Raw genomic sequence first — 21782 nt, 5'->3', positions numbered from 1 at the left:
TCAAGGATGGGAAGAATCTTATAATCAATTTATGAATCAAATGCAATTTCAAGAAAAAATTTCAACAAAGTTGTTTATGAAATCTGACAAGCTGATTCTATTACTCAAACTCTAGAAGAGGCTAAGATTAGCAACAGACAACTATCAAAAAAATGAGATGGGAGACTAACCCTACTAAATATCAAGACTTCTTATAAATCTACAGTTACTAATACTGGGTGGTCTCTTAGAGGAATTTGGAAGCTGCCTAAAGGAACAGAGGACTCAGAAACAAACCCACACCATTATGAAAGCACAGCACATGGGAAAGATAGAAGTGATAGAAGGATAGAAGGTACAAGTGACTGGGAGAAGAGATGGATAAATAATTCAGCAAATATCCTAGGACAACTAGTTATCTATGTGGGAAAAATAATAAATTGTTGTCCCCATACCCCAATACCCCACCACAAATAAGAATCCCAAATATATTTAAAGCCTATGTATGAGAAATAAAACTTTAAACATTTTGAAATACAGATTTTTTTTTTGTGTGTGTGTGTGTATGACCTTTTGCTTCTGTCTATAAACACATGGGCAAAAATCATTAAAGAAAAAAAAAAAGATTGGCAGTCTTCAGCCCAAATTCAAATACCTTTCAATAAATGCTTATTATTATCATCATAGGTATCCTGACATCATCTATGACCCTTTGTTCCAAATAAATGAAGATAATCAAAAGTGGACTGAAGAGATTTTAAGGCAGAAGTCTAGATCAGAATATGAGATTGGGTAGGTAATAGAAAAATGAGCTGGGACCAGTGGCCCAAGCCTGTTATTCCAGTGGCTGGGGAGGCTGAGGCAGAAGGATCATGAGTTCAAAGCCAGCCTCAACAAAAGTGAGGTGTTAAGCAACTCAGTGAGACCCTGTCTCTAAATAAAATATAAAACAGGGCTGGGGATGTGGCTCAGTGGTTGAGTGGCCCTGAGTTTATTCCCCGGTACCAAAAAAAAAAAAAAAAGAAAGAAGGAAAAGAAATGGCATACTTTTCTAAGAGAATTCTTCTAGCTCTGAATGCAAGCAAGGGAAGATAAATTACTTACAAGATAATTCAAGACGTGGTTCTTGCCAAAGGTCAGAGGTGACACAACCGCTATGTACATCTCAGTAGCTTATGTTTCTTCTGAACTTCAATTAATTGACCTATTCAGTGTATCTACAACTCATCAACCTAAATTATTTCATGCCTTTCCCATTTAGAAAGTATTCGCCAAGTGAGTATGAATATAGAGAAGAGAAAACTTCCTTTCTGACAACATACAAAACAGTTTTAGAGTAAGACCTTCAGGATTGTATTTTTAGTGTTAGATCTCATGGCAAGGCACTGACTTCTATAAGGATCATCAATCTCACAAATTTAAATTGATTAAAGTAATAAGAATACTTGGCAAAGATGAAATGTAAAGCAGAGAAGGATCTTCTGATTATACTGCTAGTGCGTTGGAAGTCTGTGTGAGAGAAAGCTTGCTACCCCTTAAAGCTTATAAAACACCTTATTCTGTCATTTACCTGTTTTGTTCCTTCTACAGATTAAAGGCTGAAACAATGCAATTTCATCTGCAGTTTCAAAATCACACAGGCATCTTCTTCACAGGCTGATTTTTGTGCTACATCAAATTACACAAGAATTCAGACTCTAGAGGTGACTGTCTCGACAAATAGTGAGCACAATTTAGCATAGAAAATTCACTTTGTAGCTAAGTCTACCACTGGGCAAAAGCAAAATTTGAATTACCAATAGATTTCCAGTGGTAAGATAAAGGGTGTGCTTTGGCACCATATTAACTGCAACAGCAGGTAGTAAGGGCATTCTGTAAAACTACAGCAAGATGTTCAGTGTCCTGGAGGTACAAACTCAGTAGGGAAGTTCACTTAACAACTTGTCCATTCAAGTAAAGTTTATCTGTGGACAACCATGAGCATTTCAAGTGTACTCAATTCTTTGCCTTCCTTCATGGCTAGAAGTCATTGATTATTTGGTTAAATTAAATATTCTAGTTAAGGCATTTGCAGGTAAATGGATAGCATTGGAAAAGATAATGCTAAGTGAAGTTAGCCAATCCCAAAAAACCAAATGCTGAATATTTTCTCTGATATAAGGAGGCTGACTCATAGTGGGGCAGGAAGGGGGAGCATGGGAGGATTAGATGAATTCTAGATAGGGAAGAGGGGTGGGAGAGAAAGGGAGGGGCAGGGGATTAGCAAGGATGGTGGAATGTAACGGACATTATTATCCAAAGTACATGTGTGAAGACTCGAATTGGGTGTCAACGTACTTTATATATAAACAGATATGAAAATTTGTGGTATATATGTGTGATAAGAATTGTAATGCAAACAAAAACAAAGTACACGTATAGAGGTATGAATTGGCATGAACATACTCTATATACAAATATATGAAACACTGTACTCTATATGTGTAATAAGAATTGTAATGCATTCTGCTGTCATGCATTTAAAAAAATCAATAAAACAAAAATAAATAAATATTCTAGTTAAGTAAAATGCTAGAAAAATTAATTTTCAGAAGGGATAGCCAGGAAGCCAAAAATCTGGATTTTTGTGAACTGCAAACTCATGGGCATCTGCCGAAGATTGACCTCCATTTCACCCAGTGCTGAAGTTATCACTCAGAAATGTGCCAGCTCTGCATTGGTTCCATGGATCTGATGAGTAGGCCAGCAAACAGCAAAGCCAGAAGAGTTGGAAGAAACTGGAAGCAGGACCAGGACCAGGGTGGATGAAGTATCTACTGTGCAAAATTTAAGAAGGCACTGGCTCTCAGACACCACACACGCATATGCACACCCCCAAAAGTGAGTGTCTCCTTAAATTTTGTGCACTAAGTTCCTGACTTCTCTCACCCTAGTCCTGGCCCAGGTCTGTGGTTTACAAACAAATAGGCCAACAAAACCTAACTCTGTACCCAGTGGCATCCTTCAGGCCATGCTGATACACCTCTGACAAAACTGTGGGAATTTGTCTTAGAGCATGTTACAGTCTCTAATTCATATGGTTACCTGCCCAGAAGTAAATTTCTGTATTTTTTGCTTTTATATCCTTTATCCTTTTCCTGTACTCTCGGTACCTTTCCACCAATTACGTCATTGTCCTGCAGTATCACCTATGCAAGCAACACTTAACACTAAAATAAGATTCTAAATCAAAGTGCAGAAAGAAAAATCAAGGTCAGCATTGTGAACAGCAGTGATTATACTGCAGGTGTAAGGAGTTAGCAGACAATAGCAGACCTATGGGAAGAAGGCTAGGTAAACTAGGTTATTCTCCACATTCCCCTAAAAACTCTGTTATTAACCATTTAACAGTTTCTTTAATAAGTCTCTCTCTCTCTCTCTCTCTCTCTCTCTCTCTCATGCTTACAAACATCAACATTACTAGTTCCAAATAAAACTGTGTAATTAAACAAAGATATAATATTGTTGTTCTATGGACAACTGACCTGAATGGTCAACGGGTTTCCTAGGGTTCTGGTTGTCAATTGCTACATAACAACCTATGCTGGAATTTTATGGCTTTAAAATGACACCTTCAGTTTTCCTCCAACTTTGAGGTGAATTTATTCTCCATCCCTGTTGCTGCTGACTCTTCCCATGTCAGGTCTCTGCAGTCTGGATTCCTTGGCTTCTTTGACCAGGGCCTAGATTCTTGTGTATCTACAGTTCATCCCCAACGTGTTCCCGTGCATCAAAACTAAATATAGCAGTGTGGTCCAAGTTTGTGTCTCCAATCTGGACTTTTGTGAACTGCAAACTCATGCTTATAGTTGTCTATTCAGTGGCCAGAGAAAACTTCAAACAGAATCAGATCTTGGCACTCCTTATGTTAAACCACCCCCAGCCCCCACTGTACCCAGGCTCACTACTCAGCCCCAGCCCCTGTGTGAGTTGGCCCCAGATATCTTTCCAGAGCTGTTTTGTTGGGTTCTCACCGTGGTCCAGCCTTGCTTCCCCTCTGGCTTGAACAGTCTTGTTGAACTACCTCAATTTCACTCGTCAGTCCTCAGCTTATACACACTTCACCTACCTCATCCTCATAGCTCTTTCCCAAATCTGTAATTACTTGTCATTGCCTGTATTTCTCTCCAGTAAATAAATTTCATGAATTCAGGATTAGCATCATTTCACAGCATATTGGGATTGTGCTCCAAGAATGTGGCATAAATTTAAGCAATTTAAGATTTCGAGGGGCCCTGCTATCTTGTTCCTTGCTATATCCCCAGTGCTGGACATAGGGCCTGGTACCCAGATCGTTCTCAATTAACATTTTTCAATGAAAGAATGAATGAACTAATACTTCTGGACCTAGTATTTTAAAAGTCTTGGGAGTCTGGGCAGCTTGCAATCTGGCATTACATGTATTCTGCTCTTAATAGACATAAGTTAATAAGGACAGAAATACAAAGCACATTGTAAAATGCATGAGAGATAACATTTATTTTACTTTTCAAAATCTGTTTAGTTTTGTAATCATTTCAAATATTATTCAATTGAATTATATAAAAATTTAAAATACAGACCTGAGAAAAATCAAGTCACCCATAAATTCATCTTTCAGGTGGATAATTTCCTAAATTATCATTTACTACTTTGTTTCCTTGTTCTTTTTGAAGTTTTTCTCCACTCTGTAGACCTTCCACAGTATGAAATTTTAGCTTATTTTATATAATTCCAGAGAGCCAGAAAAACAAAAGAACAATATTCTAACTGCTGGCAATAATTCAACAAAGCCTAGAGAACCATTTTGATGCTTTTGCATTATTTTTACTAGACTACTGAAGTAAACAGTGTTACTTAAAAGATTTGCATTCATTCAGCCAATCAACAAAACATTGTCCTCAGAATCCAGAATTCTGATGGCATGTATCACAGAAGTTTGGTAACGAGGTCAGAAGCCTGACTCATTGGAGTTAAAAGTTAGAATACATCATCCTTCATCCACTCAGAATTCAATTAACAAACACTGACTGAGCGATGTTCCAGACCCTGGCAACACAAAAGTGACAAAAGCCCTCCCTTTCCAGAGCTTGGTCTAGTTGGAGGATAGTAGATAGCAGATGATAGATAGATAGATAGATGATAGATAGATAGATAGATAGATAGATAGATAGATAGATAGATAGATAAATGTAATATTTTCCATGCAATAAGTGCTTTGGAGAAAATCATGGCAAGGAAGGATAATGCAGGGGTTGCAACTTTAATTTTTCAATGGGTTATCAAAGAGGACCTCACTGAGACCTAAAAGAGGCAAGGCAGCCAGGCATATAGATACCTGGGGGAAGAAAGTTCCAAGCAGAGGAAACACCTACTGCAAATGTTCTCGGCTGGAAATGACTCTGGCTTGTCCTAGAAGTGTGGCTGTTGCTGAGTGAGCACAGGAGAAAGTTTCTACTTTGTGTAGTGACCAAGTGTCAGATTATTTAGGGTTGTGGAAGCCATTGCAAGGATTATAGATTTTATATTGAGTAGGGCAGAGAGCTATGGGAGGACTTGCAGCATAAGGATGATATCATCTTAATGTTTAAAAGAAACCATCTGCTGTGCAAGGAACAGGCCGAGGGTCAAGGGCAGAAGGAAGAGAAGAATCAAGAGGGTACGGTAATACTCTGGGAGAGACAAGAAGAATTGGATTGGGGGGTGGGGGAAGTGCAGGTGGAAAGATTGGGCATACATTTTGATGACAGGACTCACAGCCTTTGTGGAGAATTTGGAAGTGAGAACCATCCCAAAGTCCTAAGCCGGAACAACTAGGAGGGTAGAATTTCCATTTACAAAGACCGTAGGAGCAGGGGGTTTCAAGGGAATATCTGGATTCTCCAAAATGTTTCATTTAAACAATAAAAATGTTTAAAGTTTAGAAATGGCTTGAAAATTATTGACTACATTTAAAGGGAGAAGGTAAGAAGCATCACCAGTGGTGAATGAAGACAAGTGAGGATAAAATGCTAGTACAACCAGGAAGAGTGAAATCTGCTCTGACACTGGATGTATTTCTTCTAAAGCATCTCTAAGCAGCTCTCTGAGGGCTTTGGCACTCTTTACTACCCCCATACAATAGCTTCTGAGAACGGACCAATTCACCAAGCAGTAAAATACAGTTCTACAAGCTTTAGAGCATGTTCAATAACAACAGAGTGGTTAGTGATTTTTCTCTAGAGGAAGGTATTTTCTATCCTCATCAAATATTTCTTCAGATGTCTATAAAAATGGAAGGCAAGAGGATCCAGAATTCTGCAGCAAATATGGACCATCACCGGGGGTGTCATGGAGAAAAAAGTTAAAAGAATTTTTGTAAAATTCCCCAAATGGGGTAAAATAGAAGCCAATGCTTTGACAATTCTTTTGTTTACCTTGTTTGATATGCAATTATAAAGCATTCCCTCCCTCCACCCTTTACATTTTGAAAAAACAGCAAATAAACAACTTGTTTAATAGGCACTTGGGTACACTATCCTTCTAAATGCATGAACAATTTCCTCAGCTGAAGGCAATATTAGACTTTCAACTGATAACCTGCATCCACATTTGTTTGGGCCAGGAAGGAGTTCTATGATGAATCCCAAATCCCTCTAATTATCTCTTCTCCCTAGTTTCTTCTTATATAATTTCTGAAAGAAGGAAACACAAAAGTAATTACCAAGTCAGGCAAAAAGTAATATAGCTGCTCACCACCAAGCAGGTTGTTTCCAGCAAGTTCCAGCTGAGATCACAGAGAACACACTAGGAAAGTAAGTGATCCTCAACTGTAGAGGAATGTTCAGATCTTGTGAGAGTGTTTTCAGAAATACACGAATCCCAGATGCAATGCAAAATTTCAATTTCCTTGGTCTGGAAAGGGGATGGAGATTTTTATTAAAGCCCCTCACAATTATAATGTACACCTAGGACTGAAGCCACTGCATTAGGAAAAGCTATGAATTCAGGCTGTTTTGCAAGGAGTTTCAACATCCATAGAAAGAGGGTATACTAAATAGTGATATCTGGTAACCTAATGTAACTCAGGAGAGAGCAAATTAGAAAATGCAGGCAATAGCATATTTAAATTTTAAAAAGATAAAAAGATGGCCTACCTGTGGTAGTAAAATATCTATCCTTTCCACATATCCCCCTGGAATCCTTTCAAATTACTTTTCTTTTAAATTCAGTATAAGCCATCTGTGCTCCCTGCCAAATTATTAAATATGCACCAGAAATCCATTGCTTTGCAGAAAACTGCCCAGAACTTCTGCTCAGCAGCCAGCTCCTTCCACATGTGGCTGGTCATCCAGAGAACTGGGCAGAAGTTGGGGGATAGCTCTAGAAAACAGCAAACTCTCTGGGCAACACAAAGCATGCTGGGTGAGAGAAGGGGGGCAGGGGTTCAGCATTTCCATCTTGGAAAACAAAAGTGGGTGGAGCTGCACAAGGGCATCTCGAAAACGGAACAATATCATGCAGCAGTAATAACAACCATTTCCCCGCAGCCCAAGCTCACCCACAGAACACTTAATACCTGCAAACTGGCTGCTTTTAAAATAGCTGTCCTCTTGATGCCTCATATAGGGAAAAAGTCAGGAATCTCTCAGACTGAGATTTCTGGCCACCTATTATGCACAGACCTGTCAGGTTCTGCAGTGGATGTAAAATATAATACATGCCCCTGAGTCACAAGACAACTGTGATTTTGTCAAAGCAGTGATGTCCATACACAGCCCTTAATAAGCAAGCACTGAATGAGCTACACAGACAAAAGATGTTAGAGGTTTGGGGAGCAGGAGACCCGAGGGGGCAGAAGTCATGGAGCAAAAATGAGACCTGATCTTGAAGTGTAGTTAGGATTTCAGTGGATGGAGGAGATAACCAGGCAGCAGCGATCACTGTGAGCAAAAGCACTCCATCAGGAACAGAGAGAGCCTAGAAGTGGGGGCAGCAGAGGGAGGGGAAAGTGGGGATAGAGTTCAGAGTTGGAGTAGCTTCCAGGGAAGTGACCCTCAACAGGTGCTCCTGTCACAATTTATTAATGGGAAAGTTTTTGTTTTATTACCATTGAGGAAAGCTATTGTTCTCCTAGTGATAGAATACAAATGAGTGAGTTGCACAGAGAGGTAGAAAGCAAGTGGGCAGGCCAAATCCGCAAGAAAGTTGGTTCACTCTGGAACCTTAGAGGATGTTTCCTCTGAAGTATGCAGGAAGACCTGGCTCTGACACCATGTGCACCCCGTAACAAAAGAAGAAGGGCACCATGCTACCTGCAGCTACTTTTATGGGTGCTGTGAGATTACTTGGGACTGACGGCACCAGGGCTTGTGTTATAGTGACTACTGGCTGGGGCAGTATTTCAAAGAACTCTGTAAAAGGGAAAAAAAATCCACTGAAAACCTTCAGATGGGGTGGCTGGGTTGTATCAAATGTCTCTCCTTCCATAAAGGAGAGTGCCTTTATGGAAGAATTATCTTGCAGCTAAATATGAATTAGCATGAAAGGAAGACAGAGTGTACTCATGAGGGCAAAATTTATTTCAATCTTTCTAAAATTTAATTTTGAAAAATAGGAAAATGCTATATAATTTTGTATTTTTGAAGAATGTCCAATATGCTGTCATCTACCAACAAAAATATGATCAGTTAAAACTAGTACATGTTGCCCCCGAAGAAAGTATTTACATAGTATTATTTCCCCTTTACATATTTCCTTTCATTCCAACTCTGTAGTATTTCAGCTGTGTCTTTTCTTTTTGTCATAATGCTCAGTGCCTATAAAGCTGTTTCATAACCTTGACCTGTATAATGCAGAAAATATGACCATAATGCTGCTTTATCAAGTCATAATGAGGATTAAATGAAATTAAAGTCCATAAATACCATCTCTTCCTTACAAATATCTGAGGGAATTTTTTTGTTTGGACCTCCCCAGATTTGCGCAAGGAAAATACTTCTTCCAATCCAGGGCGCCTTAGAATGTCCCCCCAAATAAGAGGATTATAACTCAATTTCCTATTATGCTATAGAAATCCTAAGAGATGTCTCATAAGGAAGATCAGAAAACATAAGGAGCTAAGTGACTAGAGACTCATTTAGGAAGTCAATAAATTAAAGCCTCTTTATTGGATGAACTGATACAGCTCCTGGTGGCTCCATTCAGACCTTAGTCACCACCACCTGTCTTCAATGGGAAAATGGCACCCGCCTGATGTACTTTGTAAAATACTAACATCAACCATAAGGAGAGAGGCTTTTGCAACACAGGTTAAAGAAGCAAACCGTGGCTGATGGTGTTGCATGACAAAGAATCACACACTTTACACTTTTATTCCCTCTATTGATAACAGTTCATTGCCCCTCACTAAAACGTCTGGGAACAAGTCTCCTTGTCTCTAAGCTGTGTTCTCTGTAATCTCCTTGAGTTTTTAGAATCACAATACTAAATGGACCAATCTAGACTATTCCTGAACTCAAATATATCTGTGATTCCCCACTACCTTTATGTGAAAATCTGAATTCCTTAGCTTTGCATTCAAGATCCAGAGACCCGCCCTCGAATTTCTTTTCCAACCTTTTCTTTCACTGCTTTGCTGGATTCCCATTTCTGGAAGCCATTCCTCCATGATGCAGCTAGCAATAACTTCAATAAAAAGGTGTCACAATGTACACAACTACAGCTCTCTGCCCAATGAGCAGCCTTCTAAAATGGTCCTTGATGATCCTGGCCTCTTGGTATTCCTATTTCGGAGTGGTCCCTTTTTTAAAATATTTATTTATTTTTTAGTTGTAGTTGGACACAATACCTTTATTCATTTATTTTTATGTGGTGCTGAGGATCAAACCCAGGGCCTCGCACGTGCTAGGGAAGTGTTCTACCGCTGAGCCATAGCCCCAGTCGGGTTCCTTCCCTTTGATAACGGACTGGACCTTGTCCTTTGCGTTAATAAATAGAACATACCAAAATGTATGGAGTTCACTTTTAAGATTGAACCATAAGAGACTGTAGCTTCTACTATGCCTTGTCTGTTTGTTTTGATGATGCAAGTAACCATATTGCAAGATGCTCTATGGAGAGGCCTATTTGCAAGGGACCAAAGGAAGACTTGGGCCACAGCTCCTATGGTACAGAGGCCTTAGCACAATCACCTGGGAGGGACTGAATCCTGCCCACAACCATGTAAGTGAGCCAGGAAGGGAGGGATCCTTTCCCTCCCTTGAGGCCTGAGCTGACTGCAGCCTTGGGGGAGACTGAGGACCCAGCAAAGTCACGTCTGCATTTCCGACCCACAGACACTTTTATAAACATTGTTTTGAGCCTCTGAGTTATGGAGGTAACTTTTTATGCAGCAAGAGATAAATAATCATCAATCTTGCTAACCGTTCAATTTTAAAAAAAAAATATTTATTTGGGATTATAATAAGTAATTTTGTCCTCATTTCTAATATTTCTTTGAAAGATTAAAAAGAATGTTTATTCATTTGACAGGGATTTGATGAGAGATTTGTAAGTGCAAGACACTCAGCAAGATATTAGAGGAGGATGAAAAGCTGAGCAAAACTGGATTCATGCTTGCAAAGTATTGACAGTCTGAGCAGGGAGATGATACTAGAAAGTGTAACCACAGAGTAGCAGGATTTGAAAAGGGAAAGTGAGAGAATAGTGAAGGAGATGGCAGTCTGTTCAAGACACAGAGAGGAAAAAAAAAAACCCACATAACGAGGTGGCAAATGAGTGCTAGGAGTATGGGAAGAGATTTCCATAAAGCAAAGCGCTGTGGGAATGCAGAGGAGGGAGGGTGACTCCCATGTGGGAGGATCAGGGAAGTCTTGAGGGAAGTGCATTTGATCAGATTATCAGTGGGAATTTTAACATGAAGCACTGGTACAAGGACACAGCTGGGGTGGGGAGAAACAATTCAAGAAAAACACAGGCTAGAACATATATTTAGAAAATAGTAAGTAGTTAAATACAAATTAAATGTAGCCCCAACTCAACTTCTCTTTACCTGAATCCCTAAATTTCCAACAGTCACTCCAAAAGCTCTTGCAATGAACGAAAGGAAGTATGAGAAAAAGAATAAATCAATTAATTGCCAGGGCCACTTCCAGGGCCTCAGAAGGAGCCTATGCAAATGAAGGGCCCCAAAGTTCCAAGTTCATGGTGCATCTGCTCCTAGTAACAGGCAAGAACCAAGGCTAACACAGGATGAGCAGAGTAAGCAACAGGTCTTGTCTTCACCGCCATCTCTCTGTACATACAGACAGGGCTGAGGGTTGTCCGATTCAGATAACTTTATAGCTCCAATAATAAAATAGGTCTGTAGAATAGTGTGCTTGATATTGCTCAAAGTTTCTGTGAGGATGAAGTTGAAGGATGTGTTTGAAAGCCCTTTACAAACTCTAATACAACATGTACTGTGTAAATTATACTGCATTATTAATTTTGGAATAGGAAGCTGATCATTGGGAAAGGTTGCACTGTGACTGGCAGAGCTGAGACTCAAACTCAGGGCCCCCACTACGTGGGAAGCATTTCAGAGGCATCTAGAAGACAGGATCTGGGTTCAAAACACAACTCTAAACTTGCTAACTGTATGGCTTGGACAAGTGCCTTCCTTTCTCTGAGCCTCAGTTTTCTCACCCATAAAATGGAATTATAAAATCTATTTTGCAGGCCTTGTTGAGAGATTAAAAGACCTAATACACAGTGCTTGGCACATAGCCCATGCTCAATAAATGAAAGTCACTATGATTTGGTGCCACTCACCTTGAATCAGATAGCAATCAATTCTAATGGCTTTTGGTCATCATATCTGGTACCAGGCAGTGCTGAGGCAGGATTTAAAATTGGCAAGACCTGTTTTCTACCCATTTTACCCCTTTCCATGTGCTTTCCCCCCAGATTTCACCTCCCATGCAGGCACTTCATGTTCAAGTGTCCAAAGCATCCTGTTCTTCACTCTTTTTTTTTTTTTTTTCTGCTTAAATTTCAACTGTGCATGCTTTCTTCTGGACTCTGCACTCTCCTTTCCAAAATGACATCCAATTACTTAAGGTATTGCCTGCTAAAGCAGGATGGTGTATGACCCTACCCAACCCACTCCCCTGAAATATTTCATCTTATCAGAAAGCCCATAGGCACACAGCTGTCTAACAAATCATAACGTTTGCTTTGCTTCCTATGGGTCCATCTCTATACCTCCATGCTAAAAGTCTGTAGGACCCAGAAAACCTGCAGATTGGATCAGGTCTTCATGAATGAGGAATAAAATCAATTTCCATAATCTCACATAAAAGAATATTTAAAAACCCATGGCTAGCCAGGAAAAAGGATCGTGATCATGAAGTGGGGGGGGGGGTTCCCAAAGAGATGCAGAAATTAAAGCAAAATATTAGGAGGCTAAAGGGCAGATCAAAACTTACTCTCCAGAAATATACAGAAAATGACTTTCAAACATACTACAAACAACAGTAATTAAGCACTGTGGCTCTGGCATAAAGATAGATATATAGGCCAATGAAACAGAATGGAGAGTCCAGAAATAAACTTCACATATATGGCCAAGTGAATTTCAATCAGGGTGCCAAGACCACACAGGGAGAGAGTTCAGTTTCTTCGATACATGGTATTAGGAAAACTGGATATGTACATGCAGAACAATGAAGTTGGACCCTTACTTTATATCATATCATAATTCATATATATCAAACTGAATTAAGCACCTAAACCACAGATCTAAGATTATTAACCTTATGAAACAACAAAGGCTAAAGTCTTTAGGACACTGAATTTGGCAATGAGTTCTTGGATATGACACCAAAAGCACAGAAAAAAAAATTTTAAAATAAGCAAAAGGAACTACAAGGAATTTTAAAACTTCTGTGAGTCAAGGAAAATAAGCGATTAGTGAAAAGGCAACCTATGGAGTGGAAGAAAATAACTGCAAATCTGATAATGAGTTTATATCCAGAAGATAGAAGGAACTTCTATAATTCAACAAGAATAAAACAATCTGATTTTAAAGAGGACAAAGAAAAGGGCTTGAATAAACATTTCTCCAATGAACACAAATGTTCAAGAAGCACACAAAAAGATGCTCAGCATCACTAATCATCAGGGAAAGGCAAATCTAAACCACCACAAGGTATCACCTCACACCCACCAGGATTGCCACTGTTAAAAGAACAGAAAATAACAAGTGTTGATAAGGATGTGGAGAAACTGGAACCTTTGTGTATTGGTGGGAATTTAAAATGGTCCAGCTGTTATGGGTTACACTATAGGGGTTCCATAAAAATTTTAAATGAAATCACCATATAACCCAGCAATCTCACTTCTGGGCACACACATATATTCAAAAGACTTAAAAGAAGAATCTCGAAGAAATATTTGCACATCTATGTTCACTGCTGAGGGCCATTACCAAGTAGGTATGACGCATCGTAATCCTTGCCAGTGTACCCCATGTTAAATGGACTTGCCTTGGAAATTTGCTGCGACCTTGCTTGTGTGTTTGAGAAAGGTGACCCTGCTCAATCACCAGGGTGGATCCAGGATTAGGGTGTATTCCTGCAGGAAGTATCTCCGTCCTTGGGTTTAGGGCGTGACAATAGGAGTTTTAGGGAAGTTGAGGTTGAAGATTATTGCTGCTGGGATTAGGGTGTTCCTGCTGCTTGTTCCCGTTGAGTTCTCGTGAGATTCAAATGGGATTTGAAAAAAGCCTCGTGGAGGAGGATTTGGGATCGGACATATTGGAATTGCCCCTGAACGTGTGTGGAGGCTGGTGTGAGATCGGGAATAAAGAATTGCTGTTTGAACCTACAAAGCTGTGGTGCCTCCTGATTCTGGTGCCCCCCAAGACATCGGCAGTTCACCATAGCATTACTCACAATAGTGAATAGGAGGAGACAACCCAAATGTCCATCAACAGAAGAAGGGATAAAGAAAGCTTGGTATATACACTCAATGGAATATTATTCAGCCTTTAAAAAGAAGGCAGCTCACATGCTACCATATGGATGAATCTCAAGAACATTCTGCTAAGTGAAATCACAAAAGGACAAATATTATACAATTCCACTTGCAAGAAATACGAAAAGTTGTGAAAATTAAAAAAAAAAAAACAGAAAGTAGAAAGATGGTTATCCAGGGCTGGGGAAGAAGGGGACATCATTGTTAATAGGTAAAGAGTCTCAAAGTTGCAAAACAAAGAAGTTCCAGAGTTCTACACAGCAATGTGAATAATTAAGACTATTGGCCTGCATACTTAAAAGTGGTTAAGATGATGAATTTAATACTATGTGGTTTTATTACAATGAATTGAAAAAAGTAAGAGGAGGCACGTACATTCAGGTCCATCTAGAAAGGAGACAAAGGTTAAGAAAGGCAGCCATCCACGACGGGTGTGACATGCAAGATCAGAGCCAGAGCTAAACTCTCAGAAAATAGTCTTCATTTTCCAGAAGATAGCAGCAGCCTTAAAAATTCTTATATTTGCTAAATAAACAGAATTAATATTTAACTTGAAGTAATGTATATCTTAGAGAATACAGAAAATAACAGGAAGAAAAATCAGAGTCATTTATCATCTCTGTCAAAGGATAATCATTGAAGACTTTTTGGTGTATTTTTTTTCTAGATATCTCTCTGCCTCTCTGTCTCTCTTTATCTGTCTCTGTGTGTGTGTGTGTGTGTGTGTGTATACATATATGTGTGTGTGTGAATATATATACACACACATATATGCATGCACATATATATACATACATACAAATACATGTATCTTGAAATAGTTGCATTCATGTTGTATAAAAAATTTTTGTAGTCCAATTTTTTATCATGTTATTTAATATTCTTAGTAAACTTAATCATAATGGTTTCATAATGTACCTTATACATGTAGTTTATGAGCCTATTTCCAAACTACTGAATATTTAGATGTCTACTATATAATATGAACAATTATAAGTAACTATATTATTGGATTCTTTGTGCATGTATCTGATTTGGATACAAGGTGTCCCCCAAAAGCTCCTGTGTTAATTCAGGAATATTCAGAGGTGAAATAATTGCATTATGAGAGCTATAACCTAATCAGTAAATTAATCCATTTGATGGATTAATAATTTGAATGGACTAACTGGATGGTAACTACAGGTAGGTAGGGCACGGCTAGAGGAGGTAAGTTACTAGGGGAATGCCCTTGGGGATCACACATTGTACCCCAGCTCCTTGCATAGTGACTTTCTCTCGCTCTGCTTCTTGGCTCTTTTTAAGTGAGCAGCTTTCCTCTGCCAGCCCTTTTACCATGATATTCTGCCTCACCTCAGGCCCAGAGCAATGGATCCCACAGACTATAGACTGAACCTCTGAATCCATGAGCCCCAAATAAATTTTTTCACCTCCAAGATGTTCTTCTCAGGTATTTTGGTCACAGTGATAAAAAGCTGACGAACACAGAAATTGTTACCAGGAAATAGGGTCATTGTTGTAACTAACGTGACCATGTGATTCAGAAGCTTTTGGAGCTTATTTATGGAAGGAGTTTGGAAAAGTTTGGATATTCAGCCTGAAGAATCCTTAGAACCTTATAAGCAGAGCTTAATGGGCAATTCTGGTGAGAACTCAGAAGACCAGAATATCAATAAGAATGTAGACAATAAAGCTTGTGCTCATGATATTTCAGAAGGGAACAGGAACTCTTGAAAATTGGACTCGATGTATTCATGTTACATTCTGGCAAATAAATTGTCTATATTTTTACCGTGTCCTGAGTCTTTAAAAGTGATAGACTAATTAATCTAGTGGAGAAAATTTCAATACAGAACAGAATTCAGACAGTTGAATGGATTTTTCTGGCAGCTTTTAGTCAGGTTTATTTTGAGAATTGGGAGCAGAAATCAGAGAACAAGGAATTTAAAAACAGGCAGCTTTACCAGAGAAGCACAAGTTCAATGGGAGTCAATAAGGCAGGGTTGTTGAGGAGATCACCGCCACTAAAAAGAAGCTAAGTGCTCTGTCCAGAGACAATAGAAAAGATGGCTTGAGAGCAGCTTAGGAATCAGCAAGACCACACCCATCTCAGGCTCAAGCATATAGTAGTGAAAACTCATTTAAAAGAACTTGAGGGCCCCATGTTCACACAGGGGGACCTAGAAAGTTGTTTCCCCAGGATTCATTTCACCATGTTCATCGACTCAGGTACTCAGAAGCCACTGAGGCCATGGTTCAAGAGGATCTGGATACTGCTTGAGCTGGTAGAAGACCTTGGCATCATCTATGTGGTATGGGCTTTGTAGGAATGCAGGATGCTAGAATTAGAGGGTCATGGAGGCTTCCACCAAGAATTCAAGGTAAGGCTTGGGAGGTAAAGCATAGCAGGGACAGAATTTCTAAAGGAAGAACATGAAGAGGGAGTACATGAAGCTATGAGAATGAAGTTGACGCTGCAGTGGAGATACCAGTAACATTGAATATCTGCCAACGAAAGCTGCTATCTGTGGACAGTCAGTCTAAGTGAAAGGCCATATGACCCGCAACTAGCAAGTACATAGCGGTGTGGCAGCCAAAGTCCTTTGGAGAGGCAAGTATCACCACCATGTGCTCCAGTTGCTAGATGTAGAGCTACAGGACTTCTTGCCCAGGTGGATTTTGATGTTGCTTTGGTCCCATCTCTTCTTTCCAGGCCCTATCTCACACTCTTGGAATGGAAAGTTTATTCTGTACCATTATATAGTGGACGTGTATAACTTGCTTTTGATCTTTACAGGGGCTCACAGCCAGGAGTTTGCCTTGAGTCTGAGGTGAGACTGGACTTGGACTTTTTGGGCAGTGCTAGAACTGTTAAGACTATGGAACTCTTGGAGATGGACTAAATGCATTTGGCATCATGAGATGAACATAAACTTTTGGGGTCCAGGAGGAGAATCTTATGGTTTGGATATGAAGTGTCCCCCAATATTTCCTGCGTTAATGCAGGAATGTTCAGAAGGGAAATAATTAGAGTATGAGAGCTGTAACCTAATCAGTGGATTAATCCATTTGATGGATTAATAATCTGAATGGACTGAGTGGTAACTGTAGGAAAAAGAGGCGTGGCTGGAGGAACCAGGTCACTAGGGCCACACTCATGGGGGTTACTTCTTGTCTCCATGGCTCCTTCCTTCTGCTTCACCACAGCCATGAGCTGAGCAGCGTTCCTCCATCACCCGCTTCTGCTATAACGTTTTGTCTCACTTTGGGACCGGCACAACGGAACCTGCAGGCTATAGAATCTGAAACCATGAGCCCAAAATAAATTTTCCTTCCTCTAAGTTGTTCTTGTTAGGTATTTTAGTTATAACAATAAAAAGCTGACTAGAACATCTCTCATTGCAATATTTCCTACGGATGGACTGCTGGACGCAGAATTACTGGATCAATAAATTAAATATTTTGAAGGCCATTACTATAAACTGACAAATTTCTTGCCAACAAAGATAGAGATTTATCACCTCACCAGAAAATGCAAAATGTTCATCTTCCACACCTCCCCTAGCAATTACTATCATTTTTTTAAAAAGAAGATAGAGGAAGACACAATTTTTTTTTCTTTTTTGATCAAGGAAGTTTATGGTTTCTTGGCCAAGTCGCTTCAGTATCCATTTCCCCTGACTCAATCAAGAAGTAAAGACACGAATGGTGTGATTCTACTTTGTGTACAACCAGATATACGAACACTTGGGCTCTATGTGTATAATATGAGTTGTAATGCATTCTGCTGTCAAATATATCAAATTTGAATAAAAAAGAAATAAGTATTATAAGTAACATCAAGTGCAGTAACAGATATTGATGTTGCAAGAAAGTTCTCAAGTAGTCTTTTGTGACCAACTCTTCAGACACCAGTCAAGGTTCTAGCAGGAACTACACTATGTTCTAGAATGGGAAGTTGAAGATGATTTAATAAGTGATTATTTGTAAATGGGTGGGGCAGAATTAAGACATGCAGAAAAACAGCACAGCAAGACAGAGCTACAAGTTCCCCTTGAAGTTAACACTGGAGAGAGTCCAGGATGCCCAACAGTAGGTGCAACCCAACAGGTGGAAGCCAGGAGAACACCCTGACTTCACTCTTCTCCAGCCCTCCTACCAGTGTCTTATGTTAAACAAACTCAGCCTTAGTCCAGAGGGCAGGACAAGGGAGCTTGGTTGCTATGAACTGAATGTTTGTGCCACCTATACGCCCAAATCCGTGTGTTGAAACCTCACCTTCATGTGATGATTGGAGGTGGAACTTTGGGGAGGTAATTAAACTTAAATTAGGTCATGAGGTGGATCACTCATGATGCAATTCATACTCAAAGAGAGAAAGAGAGAACAGCTCTCTCTCTCTCTCTCTCTCTCTCTCTCTCTCTCTCTCTCTCTCATACAGTACGAAGGCAGCAGTCAGCAAGCCATCAAACACCAGATCTGCTAGCACCTTGATTTAAACTTCCCAGCCTGCCAAACTGTGAGAATAAATGTTAGTTCAAACAGCCCGTGGTATTTTGTTAGAGCAGTCCAAGCTGACTAAGACACCAGTAGATGTAGTCATGTGATGCAGCCTCCCAGGGCACTAAGGAGGATGTGCAGGGCAGTAAGTAAATCTGTAGGGGCACACTGAAGTCATGCAGCCCAGAAAGCCCACCACAGACAAACAAGATTTGCAGTATGACAGCAGCCTATGCTTCAAAAATCACCACAGTAATTAATCTATCTAGTGTTATTATTTTCTGTGGAATTCTCCCACAGCAAATGGGACTATTACCATGTAATCGTTTCCCTTTATTTCAGTAATTTAAAAAGTAAAAATCTTTTTTTTCTCCTCTAGAGATCAGAGTATATTTGTGGGTTCAATAACATCTTTGCAAAACAGGGGGGAAAAACATTAACTACATCTTTATATTACCCAGGCAGAAGAAAGCACTCTAATAAGCAATTGAACAAACAAACAAAAAACCCTACAGTGTTGAATTTATTTTTTTCAGAAAAAAAGCAGGAAATAGTCATGAATGTTTCATTAAAATGCTTCCTAATCATAAATGTATATCTGTGAATTAACAAGTACATGTTTTTAACACTGCAACTCTCTAAGCCAATAAACAACTCTGGAAAATTATATCTAATTCATCACAAATGATTCAGGAGCCCCACTGAGGCTTTATCACACATTATTTGGTTAAGAAAAAACACAAGCATCTACCAACTAGGAGATGTGGAAAACCATAGCAACCAAGGGCAAGACTGGCGAGGTGGTTGGAGGATAACACTAGCAGGGCCGCATAGTCTTGTGGAGCTCTGAGGACCCCTCCCTCACAGCCCACCCCACTTGACTTGACCTCGCCTTAGACATACCTCTCTCCTTTATAGTCAGGCAGTGAAATGGGCTTCAAGAGTTTAACTGATCTGGTCCCCTGCTTTCAGACATGTTATGAATGTGTTTTACATAAGGAAAAGGAGGCCCAGAGACATTGAGTGGCTTGCCAGAGGTCACAGAACTAAGAAAAATAAAGTACGAGAACTAAAGTCCTACTATTCCTAGCACAATGCTTTTACTATCTCCAATTTTTACACAGTCTGGTTCTACAAATGGGATGGAGGAAAGGGGAATACAAGTTCCCTACTCACCTCTGACAGCAATAATGGCCACTGAAAATGGCGTACTGAAGCTAAAATCAATCTATAAAATTGTACTCACTGACAAAGAAAGGTCACTTTTATGGCAACTTAATTTTTTTCAAAAAAACATGGTGAAATAGTTCAGGTATTATTTTTTGTGAATACCGCCAACCAAGACTGAGGGTACTTTTATTCTTTCCAAGTCCTTATAATTGTTAGAAAAAAAATGTTGATTTAACTAATGATAAATATTTTAAGAACATGAGGGCGGGTGCTCATCCAACAATACCCATTAATCAGACAAAAATCACATGTCCATAAGAACAAGTGCAAAGTCCTCTACTTTGAGAAAACAAGAGCTTGATTGTTATACAGCTTGGTGCCACTTGTCATTGTGATTTGTGTCATCATCATCTACTCTCAAGACAATCTCATGGGAGAAAGAATTCTCAAATTCTTTCACAGACCCTAATGAATTAACCTCAACCTGATCTCTATCTCAACATGTCCTGGGATGTTAAATGATGTTGGTCAAGGGCCATCCCTACAAGATAAGTCTGGTATTTCCATTCTTTTGGGAACATCAACACAGATTTCCCAGGCCCTGCACCTCAGAGGATCTGAATCAGTGTTCTGGGGTAGAGCCCAGAATGACTGACTCAGAATCCCTGGGATTCAAGGCCTGGCAGATCTTTTATTGTGAAAAGTCTTCCCTGTATGATTCTAAAGCATAATAAAGAGTGATAAATACCTTAATGGACAGGCATAAATCTACCCACACCATCAGAGGGATACATTGGAGCAGCAACCATACTAAATGACTATTTGAACAAAGACTCCATCCGTGCCCACAGTAACCTCTCATTGGCTTTCCAATTTGGATAAGTACTAAATTTGCTCTTTAGGGTAGCTGTTGAGTGTATTTAAATATACCCATGGAGATTTTATGCACAACTCTCATGCATCTCTTGTTTTTTCATATATTCACAAATCACCTTTATGAACACTTGTTTCACCCTAAATAATGAAAATGTACATTAAAGCAAGAACACAAACCAACCAACAGCCTCAATTTTAAAAAGGATATAATTTTGTCCTAAGAACCTTTCTGTTCCCTCTCTTTTCATGTGTTAAAGTAAATTTGAATCTATTGACAAAATCTTGGATTGAATTAAGTGAAATATAAAAGAATTCACCATTAAAATTAAAATAACATCAGTGGTAGACTCCAAATTCCATCTAAGATGAGAACAACCTGGCATTTCAAGAAATAGTTTCCCAAAGAACAAATCACCAAGCATGACATCTTAAAAACTTCAGAGTACAAAATGTCAACACCAAAAGGACTGGGTTGGTGCAAGTGGAGAACAAGTGGGTCCTGAGAAGTAAAATCTGATTCAAACAAAACAAACTATGGCAAGATTTTGCATTTCACTGAATAACTGCACTATGCTTATGTGTTCATTTCCTCTTTTTTTCCTTTTTCTCCTACAGATTCATCCTTTCTACTTTTTACAAGTCCTAACAGTGAGCTCCAAGCATGTCATAAATTATAGAATGCAAATAGTGTAAAATCCTATACTCACCAGGAGATCCAGAGGGGTAATCATGCATTCCTCAGTTTTAAATACAAAAGAATAAATGATGACAATTGCAAAAACATCTCAGTAAAACTGGACTCTCACCTCTGCTACCACGGAAGGGAGTGGGGACATTGGGATGGGTGTTAGAAAGGACAAAGGTAAAACTAACTCATCATTCTATAAATGGAAAATCCCAATCCAGTGGAAGAGCAATGTCATATTTACTCCAACTAAATTTAGATCAAATCCTCCCTTGTCTAGCATGCCAGAACAGCAAGCTGCCTCTCGAAGAACCAAAATAGAATGGTTGAAGTGTTAACAGACCCATACAGAAGTAGCTCTTTGCTGCAGAAACTTGAAAACAGAACCTGCATCATTCATTGTGTCCGTGGGGCAACATATACATGGGGAAAGGAACCCACCTCATCTCCCTAGATGCTGTAACTATATTGTTTCTCCTCATTGAGATCAAGTGATTTAAAATCCATGATATTCAGGTAGGTCTTGTAGAATGTTTCCAGGTATCCCTGCAGTTCA

General features: G+C 39.4%; 1 protein-coding gene across 1 annotated transcript in view; it reads right to left on the bottom strand.

The window, feature by feature from the left end:
• Slc35f4 (solute carrier family 35 member F4) overlaps positions 1–21367 on the bottom strand; it is a 222114-nt gene extending 200747 nt beyond the window's left edge. The window contains exon 1 of the mRNA XM_026384103.2: positions 21249–21367. Coding sequence (XP_026239888.2) covers positions 21249–21276 — 28 coding nt within the window. The 5' untranslated portion in view covers positions 21277–21367. The remainder of the gene's footprint in view (positions 1–21248) is intronic.
• Between the last annotated feature and the right edge of the window lie 415 nt (positions 21368–21782).

The sequence above is a fragment of the Urocitellus parryii genome, chromosome 6 (genome assembly GCF_045843805.1).
Source record: "Urocitellus parryii isolate mUroPar1 chromosome 6, mUroPar1.hap1, whole genome shotgun sequence".
NCBI lineage: Eukaryota > Metazoa > Chordata > Mammalia > Rodentia > Sciuridae > Urocitellus > Urocitellus parryii.
This window is presented reverse-complemented; position numbering and strand designations above follow the sequence as displayed.